General features: G+C 46.7%; 1 protein-coding gene across 1 annotated transcript; it reads left to right on the forward strand.

Annotated features, from left to right (window-relative positions):
* The first annotated feature begins 2267 nt into the window (after positions 1-2267).
* LOC133027978 (rho GTPase-activating protein 44-like) lies at positions 2268-27687 on the forward strand. Its single transcript, XM_061095165.1, has 22 exons — positions 2268-2329; positions 4031-4070; positions 5213-5332; positions 5694-5770; positions 6137-6248; positions 6538-6614; positions 7351-7468; positions 8435-8503; positions 8619-8700; positions 9661-9788; positions 10446-10557; positions 12512-12593; positions 12683-12763; positions 14443-14556; positions 15494-15585; positions 16506-16686; positions 18494-18511; positions 20629-20823; positions 23758-24240; positions 25158-25273; positions 25535-25918; positions 27530-27687. Exons 1-22 carry the CDS (start codon positions 2268-2270, stop codon positions 27685-27687), a joined length of 2901 nt encoding a protein of 966 aa, XP_060951148.1.
* The last annotated feature ends 172 nt before the right edge of the window (positions 27688-27859 follow it).

Raw genomic sequence — 27859 nt, forward strand, 5'->3', positions numbered from 1 at the left:
TTTCCACTTAAAGGAGAAGAAGTTTGTTGCAGCTCTTTATCTCAGAGTATTATCCAGTGTTCTGCTGCTGCTCCACTACACTTAATAATACCTGGATCTGTGTTATGGAATCTGGCCCCCTGCTGGTAATAGAGGACATGACAGTTCACACTCCAGCTGTGTGCACGTTGTTAAACCCTGTGACGGCAGTTTGTTTTGCTTGTGCTGAGCTTTGTGTTTGTCATCACACGCCTGAGAAGAGACGAGGAGTGAGTGTGTGTGTCACTGTGTGTGCGTGTGTGTGTGTGTGTGTGTGTGTCTGTGTCTGTGTGTCTGTGTGTCACTGTGTGTGTGTGTGTGCGTTTGAATTCCTGCTGTTTGAGCAGTGCCGGACTTTCTAGGTTGACTAATTGCTCACCTCCTCAGTTGTGTGTGTGTGTGTGTGTGTGTGTGTGTGTGTGTTTGCCTGAGGATAATGAACCTGTCCATGAATCCACTGCAGTCAGAGAGGAAGTGAAAGGCAGGACCCCCCCCCCCCCTTCCACCCACACACCTCAGTGTAAACAGTGCGTCTGAAGTAAATGATATTGAGTCATTAAACTGTGACTGTAGCCACAGAGACGTTCTGCTGAATCACTGAATCACACAGATGATTAAATCTCCTGCAGGTTGTTTCACATGATGGGAGGAAAAGCAACATGAGATGAGATGAACTGAAGTGTTTAAACGCCAGAACTCTTCTCATCGCCATCTCTTCCACGGTCACATGGGAACATCTTATTTCAGTTGCAGGTGACTTGAATCGTTTGCCTCACTTTCCTCCATGTGCAGGCAGATTCTGGGACTTGGGAGGTTATGGACGGATCTGACTCTGTCCAATGGTTCCAGTCCCAGTTTGTGTGACCTGGTGAAGTGAAGACAGCTCAGGTGTGTTCGAGTCGTCCACTCAAAAGAGAGTTAACCCAACGTCCCATGTGGAAACATCCTAACGGGTCATAACTAGGGATGGGGGGAAAAAATCGAATCAGTTACAAATCGCGATTCTTGTGAATGACGATTTTAAATCGATATGCTGCCTCCAAAATCGATTTTTTTTTTTTTAAAACATATTTATTGGTTTATACCGGGGGGGGATATATTGGGGGAGCAACATCAGCCCAGAGCATGTTGACCAGCTCTTGTTTTTGCACAAGAATCTAAACACACCCAAGCACTAGCTTTGTATCGCCTACATGCAAACAACAATAGCCTACTTTTTGTTTATTTCAAAGTTTATATTTTAAGTAAACTTTTATTCATTCTATTTAATTTATCTTTTATTTATTGTTTAAAAGAAGCCTAAGTGGCATACATTTCTTAATCTGTCAGTGTGTGTGCAGTTGACAGGGGCTGTACAATAATAGGGAACATTTTTATTTATTTTCTCTATTGGCTGCCCGGCAGTCATTAAGTTAATGTTAATATTTGAAATAAAACTTGTAAAGCTCTAAGTGAATTTGACTGTGTTGTATTTGAAGGAATGATTCAACATTTTTCCATGGTCCAGTATTTAAAAAAAAAAAATAACCAAAAGAAATCCCAGGAAATCCTAATATCGAATCGCAATACTTACAGAATCGCAATACATATCGTATCGCCACCTAAGTATCGTGATAGTATCGTATCGGGAGGTCCCTGCAGATTCCCGTCCCTAGTCATAACTTAAAGTTTCTCAATTCTGCCTTCAGGGAATTTCTTCACATTTTGACCATTTGTCACCTGGACTCAGAGTTTATTGTTTTCAGAGGTCAAAGGTCACAGTTATATGAGCGTTGAGATGAATGTGTGGAGGCTGAACCTGCTCTGCTTGGTGGAAGGTAACTCTAGTCGAGGATGTTTTGTGTCATCGTCTTTAAAGGTGAACGCAGGAGAATCTTTAAACAGGAACCTGTCACTCAGAGGAAGAATGGAAGAAAAGATGGAAGACAGAAAGAGAAGAGGGTGTGAGTCTGTGGGTGTGTGTGGGTGTGTGTGTGTTCTGCAGTGCGACCTGTAGAGAAGGAGTCTCAGTGGGAGATGAGACTAAAGAACCAGATCGTCAGGTCTCATTCTTCAGGCTCTCCTCCCTCCCTCCCTCCCTCCCTCCCTCCCTCCCTCCCTCCCTCCCTCCCTCCCTCCCTCCCTCCCTCCCTCCCTCCCTCCCTCGTTCTCCTCCTCCTCTCACTCCACCTCCCCCCTTTTCTCTGCCTCATTACTGTGGCTCCGCCGCGGCCGGAGAACAGGTGGCTTCCCTCCTGTCGGCGGGGGGGATGTGGAGGAGGAAGCTGCGGATCAGCGGGACTCGTCGGGCCGCACGCCGGAGCCGCTCGGCGCCGTAAGTGCAGGACGTCGCCGGCGCTCTTTGATTTTTGGGATTAGAATGCAGGAGAGAGTGAGGCTGCATGTGGGGGGGGGCGGTGTTGTCCGTGCAGGGGGGGGGTCGCTGTTTGTTCTCTGTCAGAAATCACAGAGACCAGCTTCTTTGATTTTTTTTGAAAACCTGCTTGTGTGTCTGGATCATATCGGGCTGATGATAATTTGATTTATTGCAGTTTCTTTTTATATCTTCACTTGGTGCTGAAGCTGTCACGGCATCGTTCATCACACAGACATCAAGACAATATTAAATATACATAAACACACATTACTCACTTTATTTCTCGCTATAGAAACAATCCTCACATTCATCCATAATGAAAATAATCCCTAAGTTTCAGGCGTGGTCTGTAAATTGCTGTGGAAATTAATTAATTGGAATAAATTAGTCAATGTCAGTGATTTCCCCCGGGAATCACTGTTTGGTGCTGAGAGAAAACAGCGTTGCATTTTTTAATAAAAGTATTTTGGCCGTGTGATGCTCTGCAGCTGATCTGATATAAAGCGTTCCTCATTAGAAAGTGTTACCTTTTTAATTTGTTTTAATTTGATTTCTTATAGCTCTGATCTGAAATAGGTATTATTTTTACAACGTCCCTCTTCTACCTGTGAAACCCGAGGTTCTCCACCTGCACGGGAGAAAGGATGTTATCTCATTTTTGCAATTCCTCTATTTTTATGGCTGTTGACAGAAGCGAGTTTCCCCCGACGATAAGAAGGAAAGGAATGGTGGAAAGGAATGAAGGAGGCTCTGTGCTCGGCTCGTTATCGTCCGAGTCTGAATCACAAGTCGCTGAACACGGAGCTCGTTTTGTTTCCACGATGTTTGTCTCTGAAATTAATTGGAAATGAAAATGAATCCTTCTGCCTACATGCTCTGGTGACAGATGTCCCTCTTCCTTTTATACACAGACGATTGTGCTTCTTGCTTTTTTTTTGCAGACTTTATATCTGTCTTTGTTTTGCATCGCTGCATTTAGAAGATTTTCCTTTCTTCCACACAGGTGACAAATAAACCCTCCGCTCGTTTGACACCTCTCAGGTTTCCATCGTTCAGCTCAGGTTGATTTATTTGTCTTCGGCTGCTCGGGCTCGTGTGAACGCTCACGTCCATATTTCAACCGCAGAGATAAAACTGCAATAATAGAGAATCTTAATGCTAAGATGCTAAAGTGGAGGCAGATTGCAGCGTGATGTTTCATGGATGTGAGAGGAGCTGGAGCAGCGAGTCGTTCGGCGACAGACCTCCAGCTTCACGGCTCTGCTTTGTGCAACAGATGATTCTTCAGACGAGTTGGTTTTGAGGAAACGTGGATTTGAGCTTCAGTATTTTTTGCGGATTAATCATCAATCGATCATCAGCAAATTCATCTGCAGCTCCTGAGATCAGTTCATAGTTTTAGTTCATTTTCAAGAGAAAGAACGCTGAACATTAGTTTCTCAAATGTCATTTCCTGCTTGACAATGTGTATTTATTCTTTTCCTCTTCTTTTCCAGTGGAAAGATAAACATTCTTCTTACATGATCGACTCCAGTCAACTGTGTCTTATTTATTCCGTGCACAGAAATCCACAGGATGACGTAATCCCACAGTGTGAACGGTGCCAAGTTCCCACAATAACCAGTTCTGTGGTTTCTCTCTCCTCTTCTCTTCCAGGGCGGAGAAGACCGAAGTATTAAGTGACGACCTGCTGCAGGTACGAATGAATCTTCATCCGACGTGTGTGTTTCCTTCTGATTATGTTTTGTGCCTCTCACCGGAAAGAGAGTCATCATTTCTACAAAGTATTCCGTGTGAATAAAGGACTTCAGGCAACGGTAATGAGCTCTGAAATTGAATCTCTTTGTGGGACCGAAGCGTGAGCGTCCCCGTTGACTGACTCGGCCGCGGCGCTGTAATTGTTCTGATTAACGACGCCTCAGCGGCACCAGCTCAACTCAGCTGGTTTCATAATGAGATGAGAGACGTTTAACTAAGAGGTGATGGGCTCGTATCAGCTTCACCCGCTGAGCACCACCTGGTTCCAGATGAGTTTCACAAACGGCTCTGTTCTCCACGAGGTCTAAAGGCCGACAGGGATGTTTCCTCCAACTGTGCATTTGTTGTAATTAGTGCTGTCAGTTTAACGCGTTATTAACGGCGTTAACGCAAACCCATTTTAACGCCGTCAATTTTTTTAACGCGAGTTAAAGCAGAGCTGCAGCTGCAGCTTCAGTATCTGTGTTCACCTCCAGTCTGACCTGCTCTCGCTTTTTGTTTTAATATTTCGCCAACTAAAATATGTATTTTGAAGCTATTGTAGCGTCCCCGCTTCACAGGACACGGAACTTCTTCGTGGTTTAGTAGCTTTTATTATCCTCTACACGGACATGTGCACATATAAACACTTCACTTCCTCATTGAGCCCCGATCCCCGAACAACCCCATCCTATTGGTCCAAACAGTCACATGTTCCACCCAGACCCCTTCACTGACCCTCAGACTTCAGAACGCTCCTTCAACACAGTGTTTTACTGAACATACGTCAACACCATTGTTTACCTGAAATGTGCACTTCATAATTTTATTTTGTACCGCCCTGTTTGGCAATGTTGTTTTTCAATAAAATAAAACATTTGCATAAAGCAAGCCAATCCACTTTTCCATGTTGATAAGAGCATTAAAACGAGAGTAAAATTATGGAAAAAAAATAAATGAAGGGACATTTAGAATAGATAAAAATTTGCGATTACTTGGGAGTTAACTATGACATAAATGCAATTAATTGCAATTAAATATTTTAATCGTTTGACAGCTCTAGTTGTAATATATATCTGTGTGTGTGTGTGTTTGTTTTAGGTGGAGAAACGTCTGGAGCTGGTCAAGCAGGTCTCCCACAGCACCCACAAGAAGCTGACTGCCTGTCTGCAGGGCCAGCAGGGCGTGGACCTGGAGAAGAAGTCCGTCAGGTCGCCCTCGGTGAGAAGCAAAGACACAAAGACACAAAGATACAAAGATACAAAGCCAAAGTCTGTTATACACATAAAACACAGAAATGAGACAGACGGGAAAAGGACACAGGACGCGAAGCCACGACAGGATCAACTCACACAGACATGGAGGGATTCAAAGCTTGATTATAAAGTGTCTCCTTGAAACGTTAAACAAACTGATGAGATGTAAACGATTTATAAAAAGACAAGGATGGATTTTTACTTCAGGTCCTTCTGTGATTTATTTAATTAATTTATCTACAGATTTGATTTGATTGTTTTCCAGTATTGAGCCACGTTGATCTGTGACTGATTCATTTGTTGGATTGTTTTTTCTCTTTGTGCAGAAAAAGCTTCCTCTCACAACACTCGCACAATGTTTGGTGGAGGGGGCGGCGGTGCTGGGAGACGAGACCCTACTGGGGTGAGGACACACACACACACACACACACACACACACAGACACACACACACACACACTCTCTAATTTAATTGATCATTGATTGTCTGTAGCACTGGGAGCATTTTGTGTTAAAAAGCGCTGACATGGAAAGGAATGTTTTTATCCCCCTCTGACCCAGAAGTGATTTTTCTCTTCACGTCCAGAAACAAAGTCAGATGAGAATCAACCTCATTAACTACAGTAGAATATTAATTAACTCATATTTAGCCTGGTTGAACGTGTGTGATGAATGTTGATGCGTATTGTGGATGTTTTTATTTGTCCCTGATGCCGTGTCCATCCCGTGAATCTTTGCTGATGTCTCCCGGGTGTTCTGGTCCGTTGCAGGAAGATGCTGAAGCTCTGCGGCGAGACGCAGGACAGCCTGGCCCAGGAGCTCATCATGTTCGAGCTCACCATCGAGAGGGACGTGGTCGAGCCACTGTACGACCTCGCCGAGGTAACCACGGGACCAGGAAGAGGCGGCACATCCTGCTTCCTCTGATCTGACACATTGGATTTGGCAAATTTAAAAATCTATAGTGTTTTTTAACGAACATTTCCAGTCGAGTAAACTCTAAGAAATGACCTCAACACACATAACGAGTACAGTAAAGATATAAAACATTTTAAATTGGACCCAAAATACATCATCTCCTAACTACCAGTCACTTTGGATTTGTCTGTGAATGAACATGTGATCTGATCTGTGGCTGATCTTCTGTCTTGTTTCACGGCTCCGTCCGCAGGTGGAAATCCCAAACATCCAGAAACAAAGGAAACATTTAGCAAAGCTGGTCCTGGACATGGACTCTGCACGCACACGGTGAGTCTGTGTGTGTCTGTGTGTGTCTGTGTGTGTCTGTGTGTGTCTGTGTGTGTGATCAGAGAAACTTCATCCCCTGGGAATAGACGGGTCCTGCTGCTTCCCACTGACTCTCACTGGGATCGGATTGTTCCCACTGAAGATTGTTTCCTGTGTGAAAACCTCAGAGACACATTCAGCTTGTTTAATTCTTTTTCGACAGCCGGTTGCAGATGTTTATAATAAGTTAATTGATCTCGATGCATAAAGTTTGTGGATTTCCCCTTGAACCACATTGTGATCATCGCTTTAAGGTGGAATAAGTTGCACAGATAAGTCCTCGTCTCTCTGTGGAGCAGCGACTCGGAGGAATGTGATTTCACTCGCTGCGGATCCAGGCTGGGACTTCCATTTATTTATTTATTTTAGTGACCCAAATCTGAGAGTTTCTGCCGTCGTCCCGCTGTGTGCTGAGCTCCTCTGGCAGCGCCGCGTATTATCTCCACTCAGACTGTTCAGACACTCGACTCAGACAGGAAGTCTGGCACATAGAGGGGGGGGGGGATTCAGAGGAGAGAGCTGCCCCGGGTGAACGATGGAGGACAGAGAGGTCGTCCCTTCTGACACCGGACGACTTGACTGAATCAAAAAACTTTGTGTCCAGGTTGTTCCCGCCTCTCGCCCGACCTTTACAGCGAGAGACAATGGATTGTTGCGTTTGATTTCAGCTCGATTTATTGTGATTTATTGTTTCCAGGTATTACCAGTCCACCAAGTCGTCGGGACTGTCCAGCAACCTGCAGCCGACAGGAGCCAAGGCCGACCACCACCGGGAGGAGATGGAGGAGGCCGCCAACCGCATGGAGATCTGTCGAGTCAGTCTTCACTGTTACCTCCAATCAAATCGAATCAAAAGATGAAATATAGGGTCAGATCAGAGTCAGGGAAAGACTTTGGACTAAACAGGTTTTATAAACTTTAAATTAGATTTAATTAGATTAGATTTCTTTATTTATCCACACAACGGGGAAATTCACTTGTTACAGCAAAATAAGAGAAAAACAGAATTTAAATAACAGTGCCGAAGCACAATAAAAAAGATCAAAATATATACACTACTAAACTACACATAATGAGAGTACAGAAACAAAAACAACCTGCAAAACAGACACTGTGTAAAAGCAGGTACTTGGGAGAAAGTGGAATGATGCAAGTGTTATTGTAATGAAAAACAAAAATATTATAAGTTATATTGCAACAGTAGTGACCATGATACAGAAAAATAATTAAAAAGTAAGTGACCCTAATATAAATAATACTACAAGATAGCATAATGGAAAATATAAATATTGCAATGTAACCAATATAAGTGACCATGATATAAATATAGATGTAAAGTGTTGAATATTATTGTGCATAGTAGTGATCTGAGTAAAAAAATAAAAAATAAATAAGAAAAATAAAAATACAAATACAGCTATGGTGAGAGGTTGAGTGGAGATAGAGATAATAGACAGGGACTACAACATTATCAGGTGGTGCTGGTGTTGTAGAGCCTGACTGCAGCCGGGATGAAGGACCTGCGGAACCTCTCCTTCTTACACCGTGGGTGTAACAGTCTGCTGCTGAAGGAGTTTATGTTATGTTTCTGACTTCTTACGAGAGCGATCCTCAGGTGTTCAGTGGTCGCAGCAGAGAGGAGCTCACAGGTGGAACTGAGAGGATGAACAGTGTGAACAGCACAGCTCCCCGGAGCTCGTCATTAAACTCATTAAGGATTTTTAATGTTTCATATACGAGTCCTGTGTCTGTCTCATGGGTTTATACTCTTCTCTCTCCAGGATCAGTTATCGGCAGACATGTACAGTTTTGTGGCCAAAGAAATTGACTATGCAAGCTACTTCCAGACGGTGAGTGCAGTGTCGGTGCAGCCTGCGACATGAGGGAAGCAAAGAAATACTCCAATTCCTCTTCCTCTTCCTCTTCGTCACGTCTCTCTCTCTCTCTCTCTTCCCGTCTCTGTAGCTGATAGAAGTCCAGGCCGAGTACCACAGGAAGTCATTAGAGCTGCTTCAGAGTGTTCTGCCGCAGATCAAAGCTCATCAGGGTGAGTCGGAGACACACACACACACACACACACACACACACACACACACAGGAGTCTTGTTTGTGACTCTTCAATGTGCTGCACTTATCACAGCAGGATTATATCCATAGCTGCTCTCAGACCTGAACTGAAACCCAAACTTTCTCCTCACATTCTCCACATGGAGCTGAACGTTTCTTCAGAACAATTTCCAGAGTTCTTCCCACCCGAAATAATTTAATAATAATTAATTTAATAATTTAACGGATAATCTCTCGCTGCGTACTTCATCTTCTACGTGTTTGGCTCCTCTTCTTCATCCTGAGATATTTGTTTCATGTCCGTGACGGGTTAGAAACGTCATCAACACTCCCCCTTGTCACTTATATATTTTATAATAGATATTTTACCAGGCGGCTGCAGGAAAAGTTCCAGAAAGTGTTTGGTGTGTGAGAACCGCAGCTAATTAACAGATGTGTTTATGAGGAAGTCATTTGGTTAAGTGCAGGATTAATGACATTTACTGAGCAAAATATAAATGCAGCACTAAAAAAGAATTTGAGCAGAAACCACAGAAACTCAAATACAACACTGACTATCCAACACACGGAGCCGGAGCAGATGGTGTTTAATTTCACGTTAAAATGGAAAATTCATTCAGTCGTCTGATCACTGAAATGTGTTTAATGACAAGCTGCAGAACCCAGTGTTCATGTTTGTATTAAACCTGTAGAAGTGTCGTCCTGCTTCCTTTAAATCTGCATGAACGACACATTTCAAACAACCAGTTTCTTTTCAACGGAGCCAGAAGACGCTGAGTTCATGTTCTGTGCGTCCACATCACACATGATGAATATCTGTCACCCAGGAACTAGACTCTCTGCTAGAGCTGCTAATGTGCGTCGTGCCGCTGTGCATGTTTATGAGTGTAACTCTCTGTGTGTGTGTGTGTGTGTGTGTGTGTGTGTGTGTGTTTGACAGAGACCTGGGTGGAGAAGCCGTGCTTTGGGAAACCATTAGAGCAGCACTTAGCGCTCAGCGGGAGAGATATTGCCTTCCCCATCGAGGCCTGTGTCACTATGCTGCTGGAGTGTGGCATGCAGGAGGAGGTCAGACTCACACACACACACACACACACACACACACACACACACACACACACACACACACACACACACACACACACACACACACACACACACACACACACACACACACACACACACACACACACACACACACACACACACACACACACTAATAACTAAAGGGCAAACTGTATCTAATGAGGTCAATGCTACAGTTACATTTCTACAAAGCACTTTGACTTTGACTCTTTAATTAGTGTGTGATGGTGAGAAATGCTCTGATGTCCCGGGAGCTTCTCTGGATCCAGTCCAAAGTGATTACCATTAACAAATCAAAACTCCGCTTATGAAAGAGGTTATTTCCTAATTATTACTAGTTATTTCTAATGTGATGTTTTACAATATCCACAGAGAAAGACCTTTTTTTAAAATCGCACGTAAAGTAAAGTAAATTCAATCCAGTTAATCTAGTTGAATTTGGACGTTGAGAGAGTAATGATTCCCGAAGTTTAAGGAAACACACTTAATAAAAGTTGTTTGTGCATCTTGACCAAAAAACAAGAGAAAGCATTTGAGCTTTCTTCCCCTTGAGAGTATTTTTACTTCAGTAGTATTTGAATGTGGTATTTCTTCGTGGTGGTTTTACTTCGTCTGACTCGTCCGCACGTTGTGTCGCAGGGTTTGTTCCGAATCGCTCCCTCCGCCTCCAAACTGAAGAAGCTGAAGGCGTCTCTGGACTGCGGCGTGTTGGACGTGCAGGAGTACTCCGCCGACCCGCACGCCATCGCAGGTGAGCGCCCAGCAACACAACACACACCCGAGCTCCTGAGTGGGAATATGAGCCTGTGCTGCTGCTGAGACAGTTCCTTCAGTTTTGGGGAATAAACAGAATCCACGAGAGTAAATCCCGAATATATTTGAATCCCTGTCGCTGTTTGTATTTATTCCTCCTGCACGTATTTGTAATTCTCCATCTGAACGTGTAGGAGCCACATGAGAGGATGGTTTCACACCTGGCTCTGATTTATATTCAATAGATCTGAACTGGGATCAGACACATTCTCCGTCTTGTGCAGCAAAAAGCAGAAATCAGTTTTCTTGGATTCTTTCTGTTGCCGTCACTGATCGGTTTTTAAATCGAACCCGTGATGGAGCAGCAGAGAAAGAAAGAGAAGCTTTTGATCTCTGATGAAGCTGTTATTGATTTTTTGCTCGCTGCTGAATAAAGTGTCTGTCAGAGGAAAACCTGATTTCTCCGATATAACATCTTTTCATATTTGTAGCTTCAGAATATGTGCTTGAAATTTATAAATGAGTTTAAAACCAAACTAAAACCAGGCAATTTCTTCAAATGTGGTACGATGGATGAATTTGACCTGAGGATGAAGTTGTAGTACTTTGTTTGCCAAAGGTCAAAGGTCAAGGTCACTGAGGCTTCAAAGCAACTGTTTTTGCACTGCTGCTTCCTTATGGGCAGATTCGATGAAGAAACAGGTGTGTGGGTGTTCCTAATAAACTGCTCAGTGTGAGACCCACCACCTCTATCACAACAAAATAGAGAAATGATCCCCCCCCCCACGGTTGGAGCAGAACTTGTAATATCAGAGACTCGTGGGACGGAAGACAAACAAAACCAAGTCAGGGTTTCCCTCACTGGGACACAGCTGCTGTCATTCTGTGTGTGTGTGTGTGTGTGTGTGTGTGTGTGTGTGTGTGTGTGTGTGTGTGTGTGTGTGTGTGTGTGTCTTTACAGGCGTGTTGTGTGTGCGATCGGTGCTAAACACATTAGATACCAAGAATTATCTTGAAACCACAGCCGGCTCCTCTGGTTTGATGAGTCTGCAGCGAAGAGCCAACTGATTATAACCGAGTCTGAATGGAAGATGAACGCCTGCACGCCAAATTCCCCCCCGCCGCCGCCGCCCCCCCGCCCCAATGGAGCTCTGTCACAGATTAGATTTCCAGTTGGAACTAACTCAGTTGAACAGGGGATGGCCGGGGAGGGATGTGGCCACGACTGGGATTCATTTGTCTTCCTGCACATGCTCCAGTTCACACTGAGGACTGACTGGTTTACTAATGGGACTTACTGTTTTCCTCCTGATGGGCTCAAAAAATATTACATCTCCAAGTTGTGTGGTTTTAAAGTTAATCTGAAAATGAGCCTGAGGAGGTTTTAATGAGTCTGACAGATTTCACTAGAATCGTTGTGTTGCAGCCGTCTGCGATCGTCTGGTCACACTTTGGGGCGTATGGAAATCAGACGGTGAACATCCAGACCCAAACGTCCTCCTCCATTCGCCACACGCTTTTTAATTAATGTTATTACGAGCTAAATGTTTCTTTGAGCGTGATGTCGTCACACGAAACACAGACGACACTTTGGCTCATCGCTCTTAGCAACAATCTGAATATTCGTGCTGCTTGATGAAGAGATGTTCTGCCTCCTCTTCCTCCACACGGACGCTGACCAGAGTCGTGTCCCTCGTCTACAGATTCTGAATATTCACAGTGATGGAGAACCCCCCCCCCCGCTGTGAACCCTGTACATCACATGTATTGAGTCGTTAATATGCCAATCAGATCACAGCAGGTTTATCTTCATCCTGCTCACGTGCACATGGATATTTCCCTGCTGGTCGTCATATAGACGCCTCGAGCTCCTGCTGACACATCTGTATTATATATGTATATTATAAATATATATATTCATGTTTATCATGGTTTCCTGTTGATCTCTGCAGGCGCCCTGAAGTCGTACCTGCGGGAGCTGCCTGAGCCTCTGATGACCTTTGAACTCTACAACGACTGGATCCAGGCCTCAAAGTGAGGATCCGCTCAGGTTCACGCTGTCGTTCAAACATTTCCAACTTTCTCTTCAGCTTTATTTATTTATTCTCTCTGTCGTTCTGCAGCATTCAAGATCCAGACAAGAGGCTTCAGGCTCTTCTCAGCGCCTGTGAGAAACTCCCCCCCGCCAACAACAACAACTTTAAGTGAGTCACTGTCTCCATGTTTCCCTCCTGACGTCGTCAAGCAGCTCAAATAATCCAGCTCATCTCAAATTGTTTGTCTTTTTGTTTCAGCTGCAGTCAGTGAATTGTAGAAACTATAACAGACTCATATTAACTCATATAAATACTTTGACAGCAAACCTGCAGTAACTGTTTTGGTTCTTTTGTCCATTTGGAAAATAAGCTTTTACCAAACAGTCGATTATCCACTTACCCAGAAGATTTGAAGAAACATTATCATTTATTATGAGTAGTGTTTAATATGAAAAATCCACATTCACACTACTTTACCTCTGTTTTTGGTTATTAATATACAAATCTAGTCATTAAGAATGATTGAAGCATTTGATTTTGTTTAATGAACTTAAAAAAAATTGTAAGAACTCACAAAGGCATATGTATAAGTTTATGACCTTTTTATTATATCATGAAGTCATTGCTTAGTGAATATCTGTTTGATGGTGTCGAAAGCGTGTTCTTTTATCCTTAATATATGAGAAGAGTCTGGTCTAATTAAAGTGTTTATTAAGAAACAATGAAAAGTTGAACAAACATAGCTATGGACAATTATCACAGCCTATGCTAATTAAGTTAGCAGTAGGAAGTTGAAAATGGCCCCAAACAGCAGGGTCTGATATAATAATAACAGTAGATTTAATGTGATTGGTTATAAAATATTGGTGGGGTGTCACCGCAAATCACTTTGGATCTCCCTTATTGGTCCAGCCGCAGTCTCACGCCTCTTGTCACCGAATCCAGGAAGTGACAAGGAGCCGCTCTCCGTCATGCGCTCCTATGCTACTCTGCCAGTTGCTAGGGCAACCTGTTTACTTCATAAAAGTCCTTGAACCACAGATGCAATGTGGGGCAAAGGTGTTTACAATTGGAGAAAAGATTATTATGTTTCAGCTATATTAAAACAAACCTGACTGTGTAAACATTCGCAACAACTTAACCCAAACAATGTTATACTGCCTCAGAAGGGACAGTTCCTGGATCTCTGTGTGAGTTTAATCTGAGGGAGTTACGCTTTAATATCAGAAAAGTTAATTATGAGGACAAGTAAAAGATACATTATTGGCACTAAACAGCAACGGTTATTAAATTCATTTGTATAAAGCATAATATCTAGCTAAAACTGGTCCTATCTTTATTGTTAATAGTTCAGTCAGACACAGACTATAGTTAAAAAGTTTGAAATTCCAACACTGGAAAGAGAATCTTTGGCTCTTCAGTCATCCAATCTTCTTAGTCTCTGTTTACTTCCTCCAATCGGAATAAATCCGTCTTAGCTTCCATCAGTTGACTCGTCCATGAAAACACATCGACCTCTATGTGAACCAGTGCTGGGGGTGGGTATCTGCTGAGGAACTCGTCTCGTGATCCAAAGGAAAGAAACGAGGGGAGGCCCGGTGAGGAAGAGGAGAGAAGATCTATATATATATATATATATATATATATATATATATATATATATATATAATATACTTGAGGAAGGAAACTTCACCTGAATCAACAAGTGCTTTTATTCTTCTTGTCCGTCCATCCAATTCTGTCTCATGTGTCAAAGGTCAAGGTCACGTTGATCCTCAGACACTTTGGACAGATCAGCGTCGGCTTGAAGTTGAAGTTATAAGTTTTTAATTCATGTTGTTTTACAGGTATTTGATCAAATTTCTCTACAAACTGACTGAGTACCAGGACGACAACAAGATGACACCTGGAAACATCGCGATCGTCCTCGGACCGAATCTGCTCTGGACGCACAACGACGGGTAGGACAGACGACATCTTCACAAACATCACAAACATCACAAACGTCTTTCTTTTAATCACGATATCTCAAAAAGAAAATCTGAGCTGCCGGTTGTTGTGAATCTCAAAGTTCCACGAGTGCTGTCGACACATTTCCATTCTGAGGAGGGTGAAGGACGCTCGCTTTATGTCTCTGTGTAAATCTCTCTGACTCTTTATCCCTCTCTGACTTTTAATTAGTATTTTCAATAGACCACATTCCTGAAATGGTTTTAATCTCCTCGTGTCAGCGGCATCGTGAAAATGTTTTAATTGCAGCCGGAGCATAAATCCTCCAGATCCAGACGGTGACTTTTCTCAGTCATAAAAATTAAGTCTGTGTCTCCTCTGTCCTCCGTCTGTGTGTCCTCTGTCCTCCGTCTGTGTCTCCTCTGTCCTCCGTCTGTGTCTCCTCTGTCCTCCGTCTGTGTCTCCTCTGTCCTCCGTCTGTGTCTCCTCTGTCCTCCGTCTGTGTCTCCTCTGTCCTCCGTCTGTGTCTCCTCTGTCCTCCGTCTGTGTCTCCTCTGTCCTCCGTCTGTGTCTCCTCTGTCCTCCGTCTGTGTCTCCTCTGTCCTCCCTCTGTGTCTCCTCTGTCCTCCGTCTGTGTCTCCTCTGTCCTCCCTCTGTATCTCCTCTGTCCTCCCTCTGTGTCTCCTCTGTCCTCCGTCTGTGTCTCCTCTGTCCTCCCTCTATGTCTCCTCTGTCCTCCGTCTGTGTCTCCTCTTTCCTCCGTCTGTGGTTCCTCTTTCCTCTGTCTGTGTCTCCTCTGTCCTCCCTCTGTGTCTCCTCTGTCCTCCGTCTGTGTCTCCTCTGTCCTCCGTCTGTGTCTCCTCTGTCCTCCCTCTGTGTCTCCTCTGTCCTCCGTCTGTGTCTCCTCTGTCCTCCGTCTGTGTCTCCTCTGTCCTCCGTCCGCTGCAGCAACATCACGGAGATGATGACGACCGTCTCCCTGCAGATCGTGGGCATCATCGAGCCGGTCATCCAGCACGCCGACTGGTTCTACCCGGGAGGTGAGGAGAGAAGGAATCCACAGAGGAAGCAGACTGGGTGTTTTATTTGAGACTAGGGTTGCAAAATTCCGGGAATGTTCAAAATTGGAAACTTTCCATGGGAATTAACGGGAATTAACGGGAATATACGGGAATTAACAAGAATATACGGGAATTAACGGGAATAAACTGGAAATGTTGCGGGTAATTTATACTAACTGTATTTACCTTGTCATATACAGACATAAATATAAACATTTTGTTGTGTCATAGGCTGATTTGAGCCCTGAGGAAACTTTGGGCACTTGACTATATGCTTCTGCATCGTTGTGTCATTCTTAACATAGGTCTTTGCACAGTATTTGCAAATGTACACAGCCTTTCCTTCTACATTGGATGGGGTGAAATGTCTCCACACATGAGAGAGTGCACGTGGCATTGTTCTGTAGAATAAGATGAGAAAAAAGTTTGTAAAAAAACACTAATGCAATGCCAGAGATATAAATAGTTAGCCAAACAATTGGAATCGTCTGTACTCATATTTTACAATTGATGGATGAATGAATGGAAATAGGCTAGATGAACAGATGAACAATCCTCAATCAGCATGCTAATATATTTTCCCAGTAATATCATGGAAACTTACCTGACTAGTCCTGCACTCTACAGCAGCCTCAATAGCCCTGCTGTAGAGTGAAGCATGCTGGGAGTTATCTGTGCATGTGATGGAAGAATGCACAGTGGAGGGTTGAAACTCAACGTTCAATACATCTTTAAAATAGTGTTTTGAATGGTGTTTTTATTGCTCAGCGTTTAATTTGTGTAGTTTTTTAGCTTAACTTCCCGTGGAAAGTTTCCAGAAATTTACCAGAAACTTTCCGCCCCTTTGCAAACCTATTTGAGACACTAAACCAAGACTTGTGCTGTTTCTCTTTCTTTAGAAATCGAGTTCAACGTCACAGGGAACTACGGGAGTCCTGTCCACACCAACCACAACGCTAACTACAGCCTGATGCCGTCTCCGGACCTGGACCAGATGGAACGCAGACAGAGCGAGCAGAGCCGGCGGCCGCTCAGCGTCGCCACCGACAACATGATGCTGGAATTCTATAAGAAAGATGGGTACGATTCTCCTCTTGGGTATTTAGCTTTTACATTTATTCTCAAAAATACTTAACCCCCAATTTCCAGTGGTGTCACAGTTGTGGAGCAGCGACTGCAGATGTTTTAGTTTGGGACGTGAGGGACGTGCAGCAGAGGAAGTGACCTCAGGGAGGAGCAGCTCAGTTTCACCATAGATTTATATATAAAGACTAGATGTCTCGTTCGACGGAGCCGGACGTCCGCACATGGCGGCCATCTTGCTAGGGGGCATCTCGCTCACCCATAACATTGTGTTGGTAGTGGTAAATAACCAGAACTTACTCAATTTTCAACCGATTTTTTAACGATCTGGTTTGTTTTAAACGTCAAAGATGCAGTTATGACACTGCATACATTATTCATTTTTTTTTTAGAAAATAACATAATTATTCATAAGTATGCAGTGTCATATCCACATCTCTGATGTTTATAACAAACCAAACCGTTTAAAAATCGGTTGAAAATTGAGCAAGTTATGGTTATTTACCAACACTATGTTATGGGTGAGCGGGCTGCCTGTAGCAAGATGGCCGCCATGTGCGGACGTTCGTCTCTGTTGGCCGGCAACGCAGACGAGACATCTAGCCTTTATATATGATATCTATGAGTTTCACAGCAGAACAGGATGTGGCGTCTCTCTCTCTGCGACACCTGCCCCCCCCCGGGTGGCTTCATGCCCCCCCCCCCGGACGTCTGGGTGTGAAGTGAGAAACAGAGAGAAACAAGGTCAGGAGAGAGTCAGACGGAGCGAGAGAGAGAGAGAGAGAGAGAGAGAGAGATGACGTTTAGTCTGTGAGGAAGTGAGGAACCTGACGGAGTGAGAGCTGCGGAGGAGGATTAGTCACTTTCTCCTTTTCTCTCATGAGACCCTGAGTGGTTCCTGAGCCTCCAGCAGCTCAGGAACCACTGTACCGTATCTTCATATCTACAGGTGCATCTCAATATATTAGAATATCATGGAAAAGTTCATTTATTTTGATAATTCAATTCAAAAAGTGAAACTCATATATTATTTAGATTGATTACATACAGAGTGAAATATTTCAAGTGTTTATTTCTATTAATTTTGATGATTAGAGTGGGACATCGGGAGTCTACAATATTGAACTTTTTTACGATATTCTAATTTTCTGAGATACTGAATTTTGGATTTTCATTAGCTGTAAGCCATAATCATCAACATTAAAATGAATAAACGCTTGAAATATTTCACTCGGTGGGTAATGAGTCTATATAATATATGAGTTTCACTTTTTGAATTTAATTATCTAAATAAACAAACTTTTCCATGATATTCTAATTTATTGAGATGCACCTGTACATATCTATATATCTATATATCCTCAACAATTCCTGAGATGTTATCAAACCTTTGACGTGACTAAGAAATGTGTTAGAGGTTTGATATTCAACAATTTAACCATAAACTTATACTTAACTAACATAACTGAAATAAATAAGTGGTGATTTGAGGCTTTGGGTCATTTTAGAGACGGAACATCAGAAGATCAGACTCCTTCATGTCTGTGAATCATATCTGTGGAGTTTACATGTAAATGAAATGTCCCTGTCCGTCCCACGAGTGTCCCGTGTCTTCGGGACATTCTCTGGAATCCATGAGGGAGAGTTTGACCTAATTAAGACTAAATGGTCTTAATGCTCTTGTCTCAGAAGTCGATCCGACCCAAGTTGCTGCTCGGCTTTGATAACGATGCTGTTGACCCTGAGTCGTCCATGACCTCTGACCTCTGACCTCACTGTGCTTGTCTCTGTTCTAACGCTGCAGCATTAGGAAGATACAAAGGTACAGTATGTGGTTCCTCTTCCTCCGTCATCAGTCACTTCATCATCTGTCTCCGCTGCACGTTGACAGGAGCAGTGTGTGTGTGTGTGTGTGTGTGTGTGTGTGTGTGTGTGTGTGTGTGTGTGACAGAGTGGAGCGGACACTTGGGCGACATGAACAAAGCAGCTCTTTCTTTCTGTGTTTACATAAGAAGCATCTTCTCAGTTTCTGGCGGCGGACGGACTCGTTGAGCCGGTGAACACAGAAGCATCTTGTTGCTTCGTCTTGGCCGACTGCATAGTTCAGCTACTTCCTGTTTGTCCCGTCACAATAAAGGAACAGTTAGATTCCAATGTAAAAGCCTGGAAACAGGTAGAGAAACAGTTAGTCTAGCTCTGTCCAAAGGAGAATTCACCTTCCAGCTCCAGAACCAAAGTCACATCGGGCAAGGGAGGCTCCATGAAACCAAAAGATAGATAGATAGATAGATGGATGGATGGATGGATAGATGGATGGATGGATGGATGGATGGATGGATAGATAGATAGATGGATGGATGGATGGATGGATGGATGGATGGATGGATGGATGGATGGATGGATGGATGGATGGATGGATGGATGGATGGATGGATGGATGGATGGATAGATAGATAGATTAATTTATTCATCCCTGAAGGGAAATTATGTTGTCATAGCAGCCGGTATATTTGAATACAATAAAATACAACAGAATAAAATAAAAAATATTGAGGTAGAAAGAATAAAAAACAGAAACACAAGATAAATAGGTAGATAAGGTGCAGTGGATGATGGTAATAGTACTGATGATATGATGGTAATGTTATTGTTAGACAGTATATAAAAATAGTACAGTATATATAGTATATAATATAACATAATATATATTTATATATGATAGTAATTATACCAATATAATAGCAGTATATAGTAATAATGGCAGCAACAGTATATATAATAATAATAGTAGTAATAATATAATAATAATTATTATTATAATTATAACATGTACACATGTATAAATATGTGTATATAGACTTATATATACAAAGAATATACAGAGAGTATGATATAATATGCTATATAGAGGTATAAATATAAGTATTTGACTATACAATAGATAATATAATATATAGTGTAAGAATATGTACGGTGTGCAAAAGACAATATTATTGTATAAAATGATATATAATATCAATATGGTTTATAATAACACATAACAAAACTGTCTTTTGTACACATCTTCCAAATGTGTGAGTTTGTGACTTTCAGAGATGCTGATTGGTGGATTGAATCCTCTGTGGACTAGTGCTCATGCTAAGCTAAGCTAAGCTAATGCTAAGCTAACCAGCTGCTGGTTGTAGCCTCATCAGAGTGGAACTGATCTCACAGTTACTCCAGGTTGTGATGTGTCAGGTTGTGATGTGTCAGGTTGTGTTACTTGCTCACATGTGGTTAAGTTGATCAGAAGTGTTTCCTGCTGAGGCTCCTGAGCAGATCAGGCCTCTGCAGGTGGATCCATAGATATATATAAAGACTAGATGTCTGGCGGCCATCTTGCCAGAGGCAGCTCGCTCACCCATAACTTTGTGTTGTAGTGATACGTACTTTTTAAATAACCATAACTTGCTAAATTTTCAACCGATTTTTAAATGGTCTGATTTGTTTTAAACGTCAGAGATGTAGTTATGACACTGAATAAATTATTAAATTTTTTAGAAAATAACATAATTATTCATAAGTATGCAGTGTCATATCTACATCTCTGACGTTTATAACAAACCAGACCATTTAAAAGCAAGTTATGGTTATGTACCACTACCAACACAATGTTATGGGTGAGCGAGCTGCCTGTAGCAAGATGGCCGCCATGTGGGGACGTCCGGCTCCGTCGAACGAGACATCTAGTCTTTATATATATATCTATGGGTGGATCCCAGTGAGGTCGAGGCTGATCCCGGGTCAGCGCTGGTGTAGATGACAGGGAGGCGGATCCTCTTTCAGCTGTGTGGATACCTGACACACCCCCCCCACCTGACCCCCCCGACCCCCCCCCCCCCCCACGACCCACTCAGCCTCACGCCCCCCCCCCCCCTCTGCGTCTCTGTCCCCCTGCAGCATGGGCGTCAGGGTGATGGACACCACCTGGGTGTCGCGCCGCGGCTCGTCGTCCGCTCGCCACAGCGCCTCCACGCCGCCCAGCGTGCACCCCCCCCACCCGCCCACTGACGCGCCCAGCCCCGAGCAGCACGGGGGGGAGCTCTGCGTCTGCCCCTCCCCCACCCCTCCTCCCACTGGCAGTGACCGAGCCAGGTAAGGCTGTTGTCCCTCCTGTTTCACCCCCCCCCCCGTCTCTCTCACACGCCTCCCACCCGCTGCTGCTCGCTCCTCGCCACGTGCGCTGCAAGAACGGCGAATGACCTTGTCTGTTGCTGCCCACCCCCCCCTCCATGAAACACTCATCCCCCCCCCCACCCCCCCTGGGATGAAGCATGTCATTTCAAACTCTGTGATCTCTTTAAGTTTCTGATGTTTCCTCTTGTGATGACTCCTCCCCCTGGAACGTGGCGAGCCGCTCGGAGCTGGTTTGGCGCCCGAGTGGCGACGCCCAGGATCTCACTTCTCTTCAGGAAACGTAGAAGAAGAAGAAGTTCGTTCAGCAGAACTCGCTGCATGTGCATGTTTCATCTCTGTGTTTTGTTTCTGAAGATTCTCATTCAGTCCGAGTTTCACGAGCAGCTTCACAGTCCAGAGCCGCTGGGTCAGGTGACTTCCTGTTTCCTGTTTCCTGTTTCACCCGGAGACGTTTCCTCTCCTCCCTCCCGACCTGCACCTCCCCTGACCTCCTCCTCACGATGAAACCGACCTGAACCTGCACCTCTCCTGACCTCCTCACGATGGAACCTGCCCCTCCCCTGACCTCCTCCTTCCCAACCTGCACCTCCTCTGACCTCCTCCTCCTTCCCAACCTGCACCTCCTCTGACCTCTTCCTCCTTCCCGACCTGCACCTCCCCTGACCTCCTCCTCACGATGAAACCAACCTGCACCTCCCCTGACCTCCTCCCTCCCGATGGAACCCACCTGCACCTCCCCTGACCTCCTCCCTCACGATGGAACCCACCTGCACCTCCCCTGACCTCCTCACGATGGAACCCACCTGCACCTCCCTTGACCTCCTCCTCACGATGGAACCCACCTGTACCTCCCCTGACCTCCTCCTCACGATGGAACCTGCACCTCCCCTGACCTCCTCCTCACGATGGAACCTCCCCTGACCTCCTCCCTCACGATGGAACCTCCCCTGACCTCCTCCTCCCGATGGAACCAACCTGCACCTCCCCTGACCTCCTCCTCCCGATGGAACCAACCTGCACCTCCCCTGACCTCCTCCCTCACGATGGAACCCACCTGCACCTCCCTTGACCTCCTCCTCACGATGGAACCCACCTGCACCTCCCCTGACCTCCTCCTCACGATGGAACCCAACTGCACCTCCCCTGACCTCCTCCCTCACGATGGAACCTGCACCTCCCCTGACCTCCTCCCTCCCAACACAACACCTCCCCTGACCTCCTCCTCACGATGGAACCCACCTGCACCTCCCTTGACCTCCTCCTCACGATGGAACCCACCTGCACCTCCCCTGACCTCCTCCTCACGATGGAACCAACCTGCACCTCCCCTGACCTCCTCCTCACGATGGAACCAACCTGCACCTCCCCTGACCTCCTCCCTCACGATGGAACCTCCCCTGACCTCCTCCCTCACGATGGAACCCACCTGCACCTCCCTTGACCTCCTCACGATGGAACCAACCTGCATCTCCCCTGACCTCATCCTCACGATGGAACCCACCTGCACCTCCCGTGACCTCCTCCTCACGATGGAACCAACCTGCACCTCCCCTGACCTCCTCCTCACGATGGAACCAACCTGCACCTCCCCTGACCTCCTCCTCACGATGGAACCAACCTGCACCTCCTCTGACCTCCTCACGATGGAACCAACCTGCACCTCCCCTGACCTCCTCCCTCCCAACACAACAACTCCCCTGACCTCCTCCCTCACGATGGGACCTGCACCTCCCCTGACCTCCTCCCTCACGAAGGAACCTGCACCTCCCCTGACCTCCTCCCTCACGTTGGCGCCTCCCCTGACCTCCTCCTCACGATGGCACCTCCCCTGACCTCCTCCCTCACGATGGAACCTGCACCTCCCCTGACCTCCTCCCTCACGATGGAACCAACCTGCACCTCCTCTGACCTCCTCCTCACGATGGAACCAACCTGCACCTCCCCTGACCTCCTCCCTCCCAACACAACAACTCCCCTGACCTCCTCCCTCACGATGGGACCTGCACCTCCCCTGACCTCCTCCCTCACGAAGGAACCTGCACCTCCCCTGACCTCCTCCCTCACGTTGGCGCCTCCCCTGACCTCCTCCTCACGATGGCACCTCCCCTGACCTCCTCCCTCACGATGGAACCTGCACCTCCCCTGACCTCCTCCCTCATGATGGAACCTGCACCTCCCCTGACCTCCTCCTCACAATGGAACCTGCACCTCCCCTGACCTCCTCCCTCACGTTGGCACCTCCCCTGACCTCCTCCCTCACGTTGGCACCTCCCCTGACCTCCTCCTCACGATGGAACCTGCACCTCCCCTGACCTCCTCCCTCACGATGGCACCTCCCCTGACCTCCTCCCTCACGTTGGCACCTCCCCTGACCTCCTCCCTCACGTTGGCGCCTCCCCTGACCTCCTCCTCACGATGGAACCGACCTGCACCTCCCCTGACCTCCTCCCTCACAATGGCACCTCCCCTGACCTCCTCCTCACGATGGAACCGACCTGCACCTCCTCTGACCTCCTCCCTCACGATGGCACCTCCCCTGATCTCCTCCTCACGATGGCACCTCCCCTGACCTCCTCCCTCACGATGGAACCTGCACCTCCCCTGACCTCCTCCTCACGATGGAACCAACCTGCACCTCCCCTGACCTCCTCCTCACGATGGAACCAGCCTGCACCTCCCCTGACCTCCTACCTCATGATGGAACCTGCACCTCCTCCTTCCCGATGGCACCTCCCCTGACCTCCTCCTCACGATGGCACCTCCCCTGACCTCCTCCTCACGTTGGCACCTCCCTCTTCTCCTCACAGACTCACGTGTTCACTCTCTCAGCGGTTCATCCTCTGGAGACTCCGCCCACTTCCCCATGAAACCTTCATATTTTTATCATTGCAGCTCGGATGATGCGTCTTCCAACTGGGCGGAGTCCTGTTACGCCTACCCCTCCCCCGAGGAGGAGAGGCCGCCTCCCCCTTACCCCTCTTCCTCCTCCTCTTCCTCCTCCTCTTGCTCGTCCTTCTCACTCCCTCACCACCCTCTCTACGCCCGAGCACCTCCTGGTGTGCGTCCGGTCGCTCCCAGCCCGTCCCCTCCCCCCCGCCGCTCCGGCTACAGCCCACCCCCACCCCCCCACTCTCTCTGCCCCTCCCCTCAGCAGCTTGATGTCAACTCCAACCCCGAACCCGCCTCCCTGCCCCCCCCCAAGCATGCGTCCCTTTCCGAAACGAATGGCTCCTCCCTCTACATCAAACCCCCCCTCGTTCTCACCCGTCACGACCTGTTCCCCGGCTCCCCCAAACCCCCCAACACCCCCCTGCCCGCCCCCCCTCCATGGGCGGCCTGTGCCTGTGGCCGCGAGGGAGGAGCCAAGCCGACGAGGTAAATACCAACCTGCTGAGGTCACTGTTAAGACACCGGAGAGGAGCGAGGGATGAGAGGAGGGAGGAGGAGAAGAGGATGGGGGGTTGGGGGATTAAGACGCTTCCACAACCCGACTCTCTCTCTCTCTCTCTCTCTCTCTCTCTCTCTCTCTCCCTCTCTCTCTCTCTCTCTCTCTCTCTCTAATTCCCTCGGATGTGTATCCCTCAGTCATGGAAGTCAACGCGCTTCAGGAATCCCATTACCTCAGATCCATGTTTAATTTAATAGGCATGTATGTAATCCATAACTTCCAGTGTTGCCAGGATATTCAGGAGGCCGGTTGCCAGGCAACAAGGGAGATCCAAAGCTTTCCTGTGAATCCCATTATAACAGTGGGCGTTAACGAGTCATGCCCGTGGGCCCAGTGAACCCTGAGCTGTGGACTGCAGGCGCAGACCTGGAGGAGGAACAGAAACAACAGATCAGTGTTTGTTCGAGTGAAATCATCTGCATGGCTACACCCCCCCCCGACGTCAAATCAGCGTCATTCAGCGGGGGGCGTCCGCCAGTCAGTCCGTGTGCACTGGTCCTGTCGTGACCTTCAGGCCCCTCCTCCAATTGGCATTCACGCTGCACTGCTCTGTGCAATAAGGAAAATCCATGAAGCCACCGGGTTTGTTTGGGATGTTTGAGCTGCTTCTGCTGCCGATGGTCACTCGTTGTGTCATCGAGACGCCGCTGCTGCCGATGGTCACTCTGACTCGTTGTGTCATCGAGACGCCGCTGCTGCCGATGGTCACTCTGACTCGTTGTGTCATCGAGACGCCGCTGCTCTCCTCCTGCCTTCGGAGATTCATGGAAACTGATAAATGATGAAGTGAGTTGCACGCAGCTGTAATTTGTGTACGTGTGTGTTTTGGTTCCTCTCTCCTCAGCACCCTGAAGAGCAAGGAGCTGTCTCCAGTGATCGGACAGAAGGGCTTCCAGGGAACAGTGACCCCTGGTGGACAGTCGCAGCACTCCGAGCACAGCCCCCACTCCCTGAGGAGAGGTGAGAAGAGTGTGACTGTTCTGGCGTCTCGGAGCCTTTTTCCCACACATCTTGTTAAGTGAACATCCCTTAAAATTTAAAATGCCACATCATCGGTTTTGGTCTGAGCCGAATGCTGCCAGATCCACATGAAGGATCACAAAAGGTTAAATAAACAGGTTCAAAGCAAAAAAAAGTTAAGATAAGAAAAGATGGAGAAAGATAAGATGATCACTGTAGCTACATCGTATCTTATCTGTTTTCTTTGTCTTGTCTCCACAGCAAAGAAACTGGCCCCGATCCCGCCCAAGGTCCCGTACTGCCAGTCCGGAGCCATGTCCGACCAGTCCACGGGTCAGCCGTCCCCAGTCAGCCTGTCTCCCACTCCTCCCAGCACCCCCTCCCCTTACGGCTTCAGCTACCCCCAGGGATACGCCACCATCGGCTCCCCGGGTCAGAGCCAGATGGCCTCCACGCCGTCCCTGTCCTCTCCGCCCTCGCTGGCCGGGACGCTGACGAAGGCGCGGTCGGTGCCCAAGCCGCCGCGGCAGCGACCCAGCCTGCCTCCTCCTCAGCCGCCCTCCACCCCCGGCTCCAGTCCGCAGCCTCTGGACACGTCCCCGGGTCTCCTGGACGGTTTGTCTCCTGGGGAGAGCATGTCCACAGGTAACGGGTCACAGCTCATGTGTGATTTCCACATGTAACACATCTGTCTCGTACAGTTGTTGACCAGCTTTCACAACACATCTGATACCAGTCAATAGATGATGGATTTAACACTTATTAACCACAGAAGTTTACATTTCTTTTTGTGTATTGGCTTGTCCGCTCACCGGGAAACAGATATGTGGGTTCTAATCCTGTTTCCTTCCTGTCGACTGCTCTCATGTCTCACCTGCAGCGGTATGAGGCGACAGGTTCAGTGTGATTCTATGTGTGAGAGAAACTTTTAGGGTAAGCAGGAATCTCCCGTGTCAAAGCCTCACCTCCCTCCCCCCCCCTGCGATCCAGACCCTTGGCTCCCGGTGGAGCGGAGCTGCCAGTAGACGCAGACTCTGGGATCAGACTAACACCTGGTTCGCAGCCTTGCGTCTGTGGCAGCTGCTCATCACCAGCTTCCCTTCCTGTTGCATGGCGGCTGAGAGCGATGCATGGCTTCTCTGTCCGCCCCCCCCCCCCCTCACACTCCCACTCCACTCCACTGCACAATGTTGTGCCTCACCGCCCCCTGCTGTTCAGTCGGCGCCCCCTGCCTGTGCACGTCGTCCATCACACGTGTTGCACTCTGTCGTCATTCTCACCCGAGCTGCACCAGGTGTTTTACACGAGTGTCACGAGTTTGTCTGAATCAGGTGTGAACCTCAGTGATGCACGAGTTCATATAAATTACATAAAATCTTTTTAATTAAATGTTTTATTTCCCTCCTCATGTTTGCAGTTTATCAAGGTGAAGCTGTGTAGAGTTTTATTTCTTAAAGATTCTCCTGCACTGATTTCACACAGAGAGTTTTGTTCACTGAGGAGAAACAGTCTGAGAGAAGAGAGCAGGGACTGGAGATGCCACTGGTGCATTGTGGGAGTTGTAGGAATTGACTCAATCTCCACAAACTCTTTATAATAGGGCTGGGCAAGTTAACTCGTTTTAATCGAGTTAACTCAAGTGATGAGTTAAGTCGATTGTTTATCCGCCAATTATTTTCTTTTTTCCTGTTCGGCAGCAGTCAGCAACAGACTTTCACAAAATAAAAGCCTGACTTTCACAATAAAACAATAAATAATCAAACCTGAGTTAATGCGAGATAAAATAATTAATCGAGTTAACTCATCACTTGAGTTAACTCGATTTAAACGAGTTAACTTGCCCAGCCCTACTTTATAACTAGAGTAAATTGTAGAGTATGTTGTCGTTTATACATTTAGTCCGCGACTGGTTTTTAATGGTTAAGAGAAATCATACTACAGCAGCGCACAATGATATTTTAGACATTTGACAACATTTAAGTTTCCATCAACACTTTGTCGATGACCAGATGTTGTCAGCCAACATCTGTCAGACCTCAACAGCGATCCCGGTTGAACATCTGGTGTAACGACTGAGTCCAGCAGGTTTCACAATGACACGTCTGCATCCTTTTGTTTTTGCATTTGATTTATTCCCCTCCTCCCTCGCCGTGCTCATGTGATCCCTTCATCCCGTGACACAGCTGTGGAACATCTGGAACGATCCGGCCTCATTCACAACACTAACAGTATTTTCTTATGTTCTCTGCTCTGCAGATTGTCTCTGCAACTTGGACATCCCCTTCATCAACATGGAGCTGGACGGTATCTTTGACTTACCCCACATCGCCCCCTTCAGGAACTCGGTGGCGCTGCTCGGTTTGACCAAAGCCAGAGCCGAGTCGGAGGAGGAGTCTGAGAGCACAGTGCTATGATGACTCCTCCCACTGTTCCCTCTGACACGCCCCCCTGCCCCTCAACTCATTGACCTTTCACCTCTGCAGCTGGAACTCCCGGTCGCTCCTCATCACACCTCGATCCCCCCCGCCCGCCCCCCCGAGGTGTAAGACATGACGCAGAGCAGCGGGCGTTTGACATTTTATGGTT

The sequence above is a fragment of the Limanda limanda genome, chromosome 21 (genome assembly GCF_963576545.1).
Source record: "Limanda limanda chromosome 21, fLimLim1.1, whole genome shotgun sequence".
NCBI classification, from domain to species: domain Eukaryota; kingdom Metazoa; phylum Chordata; class Actinopteri; order Pleuronectiformes; family Pleuronectidae; genus Limanda; species Limanda limanda.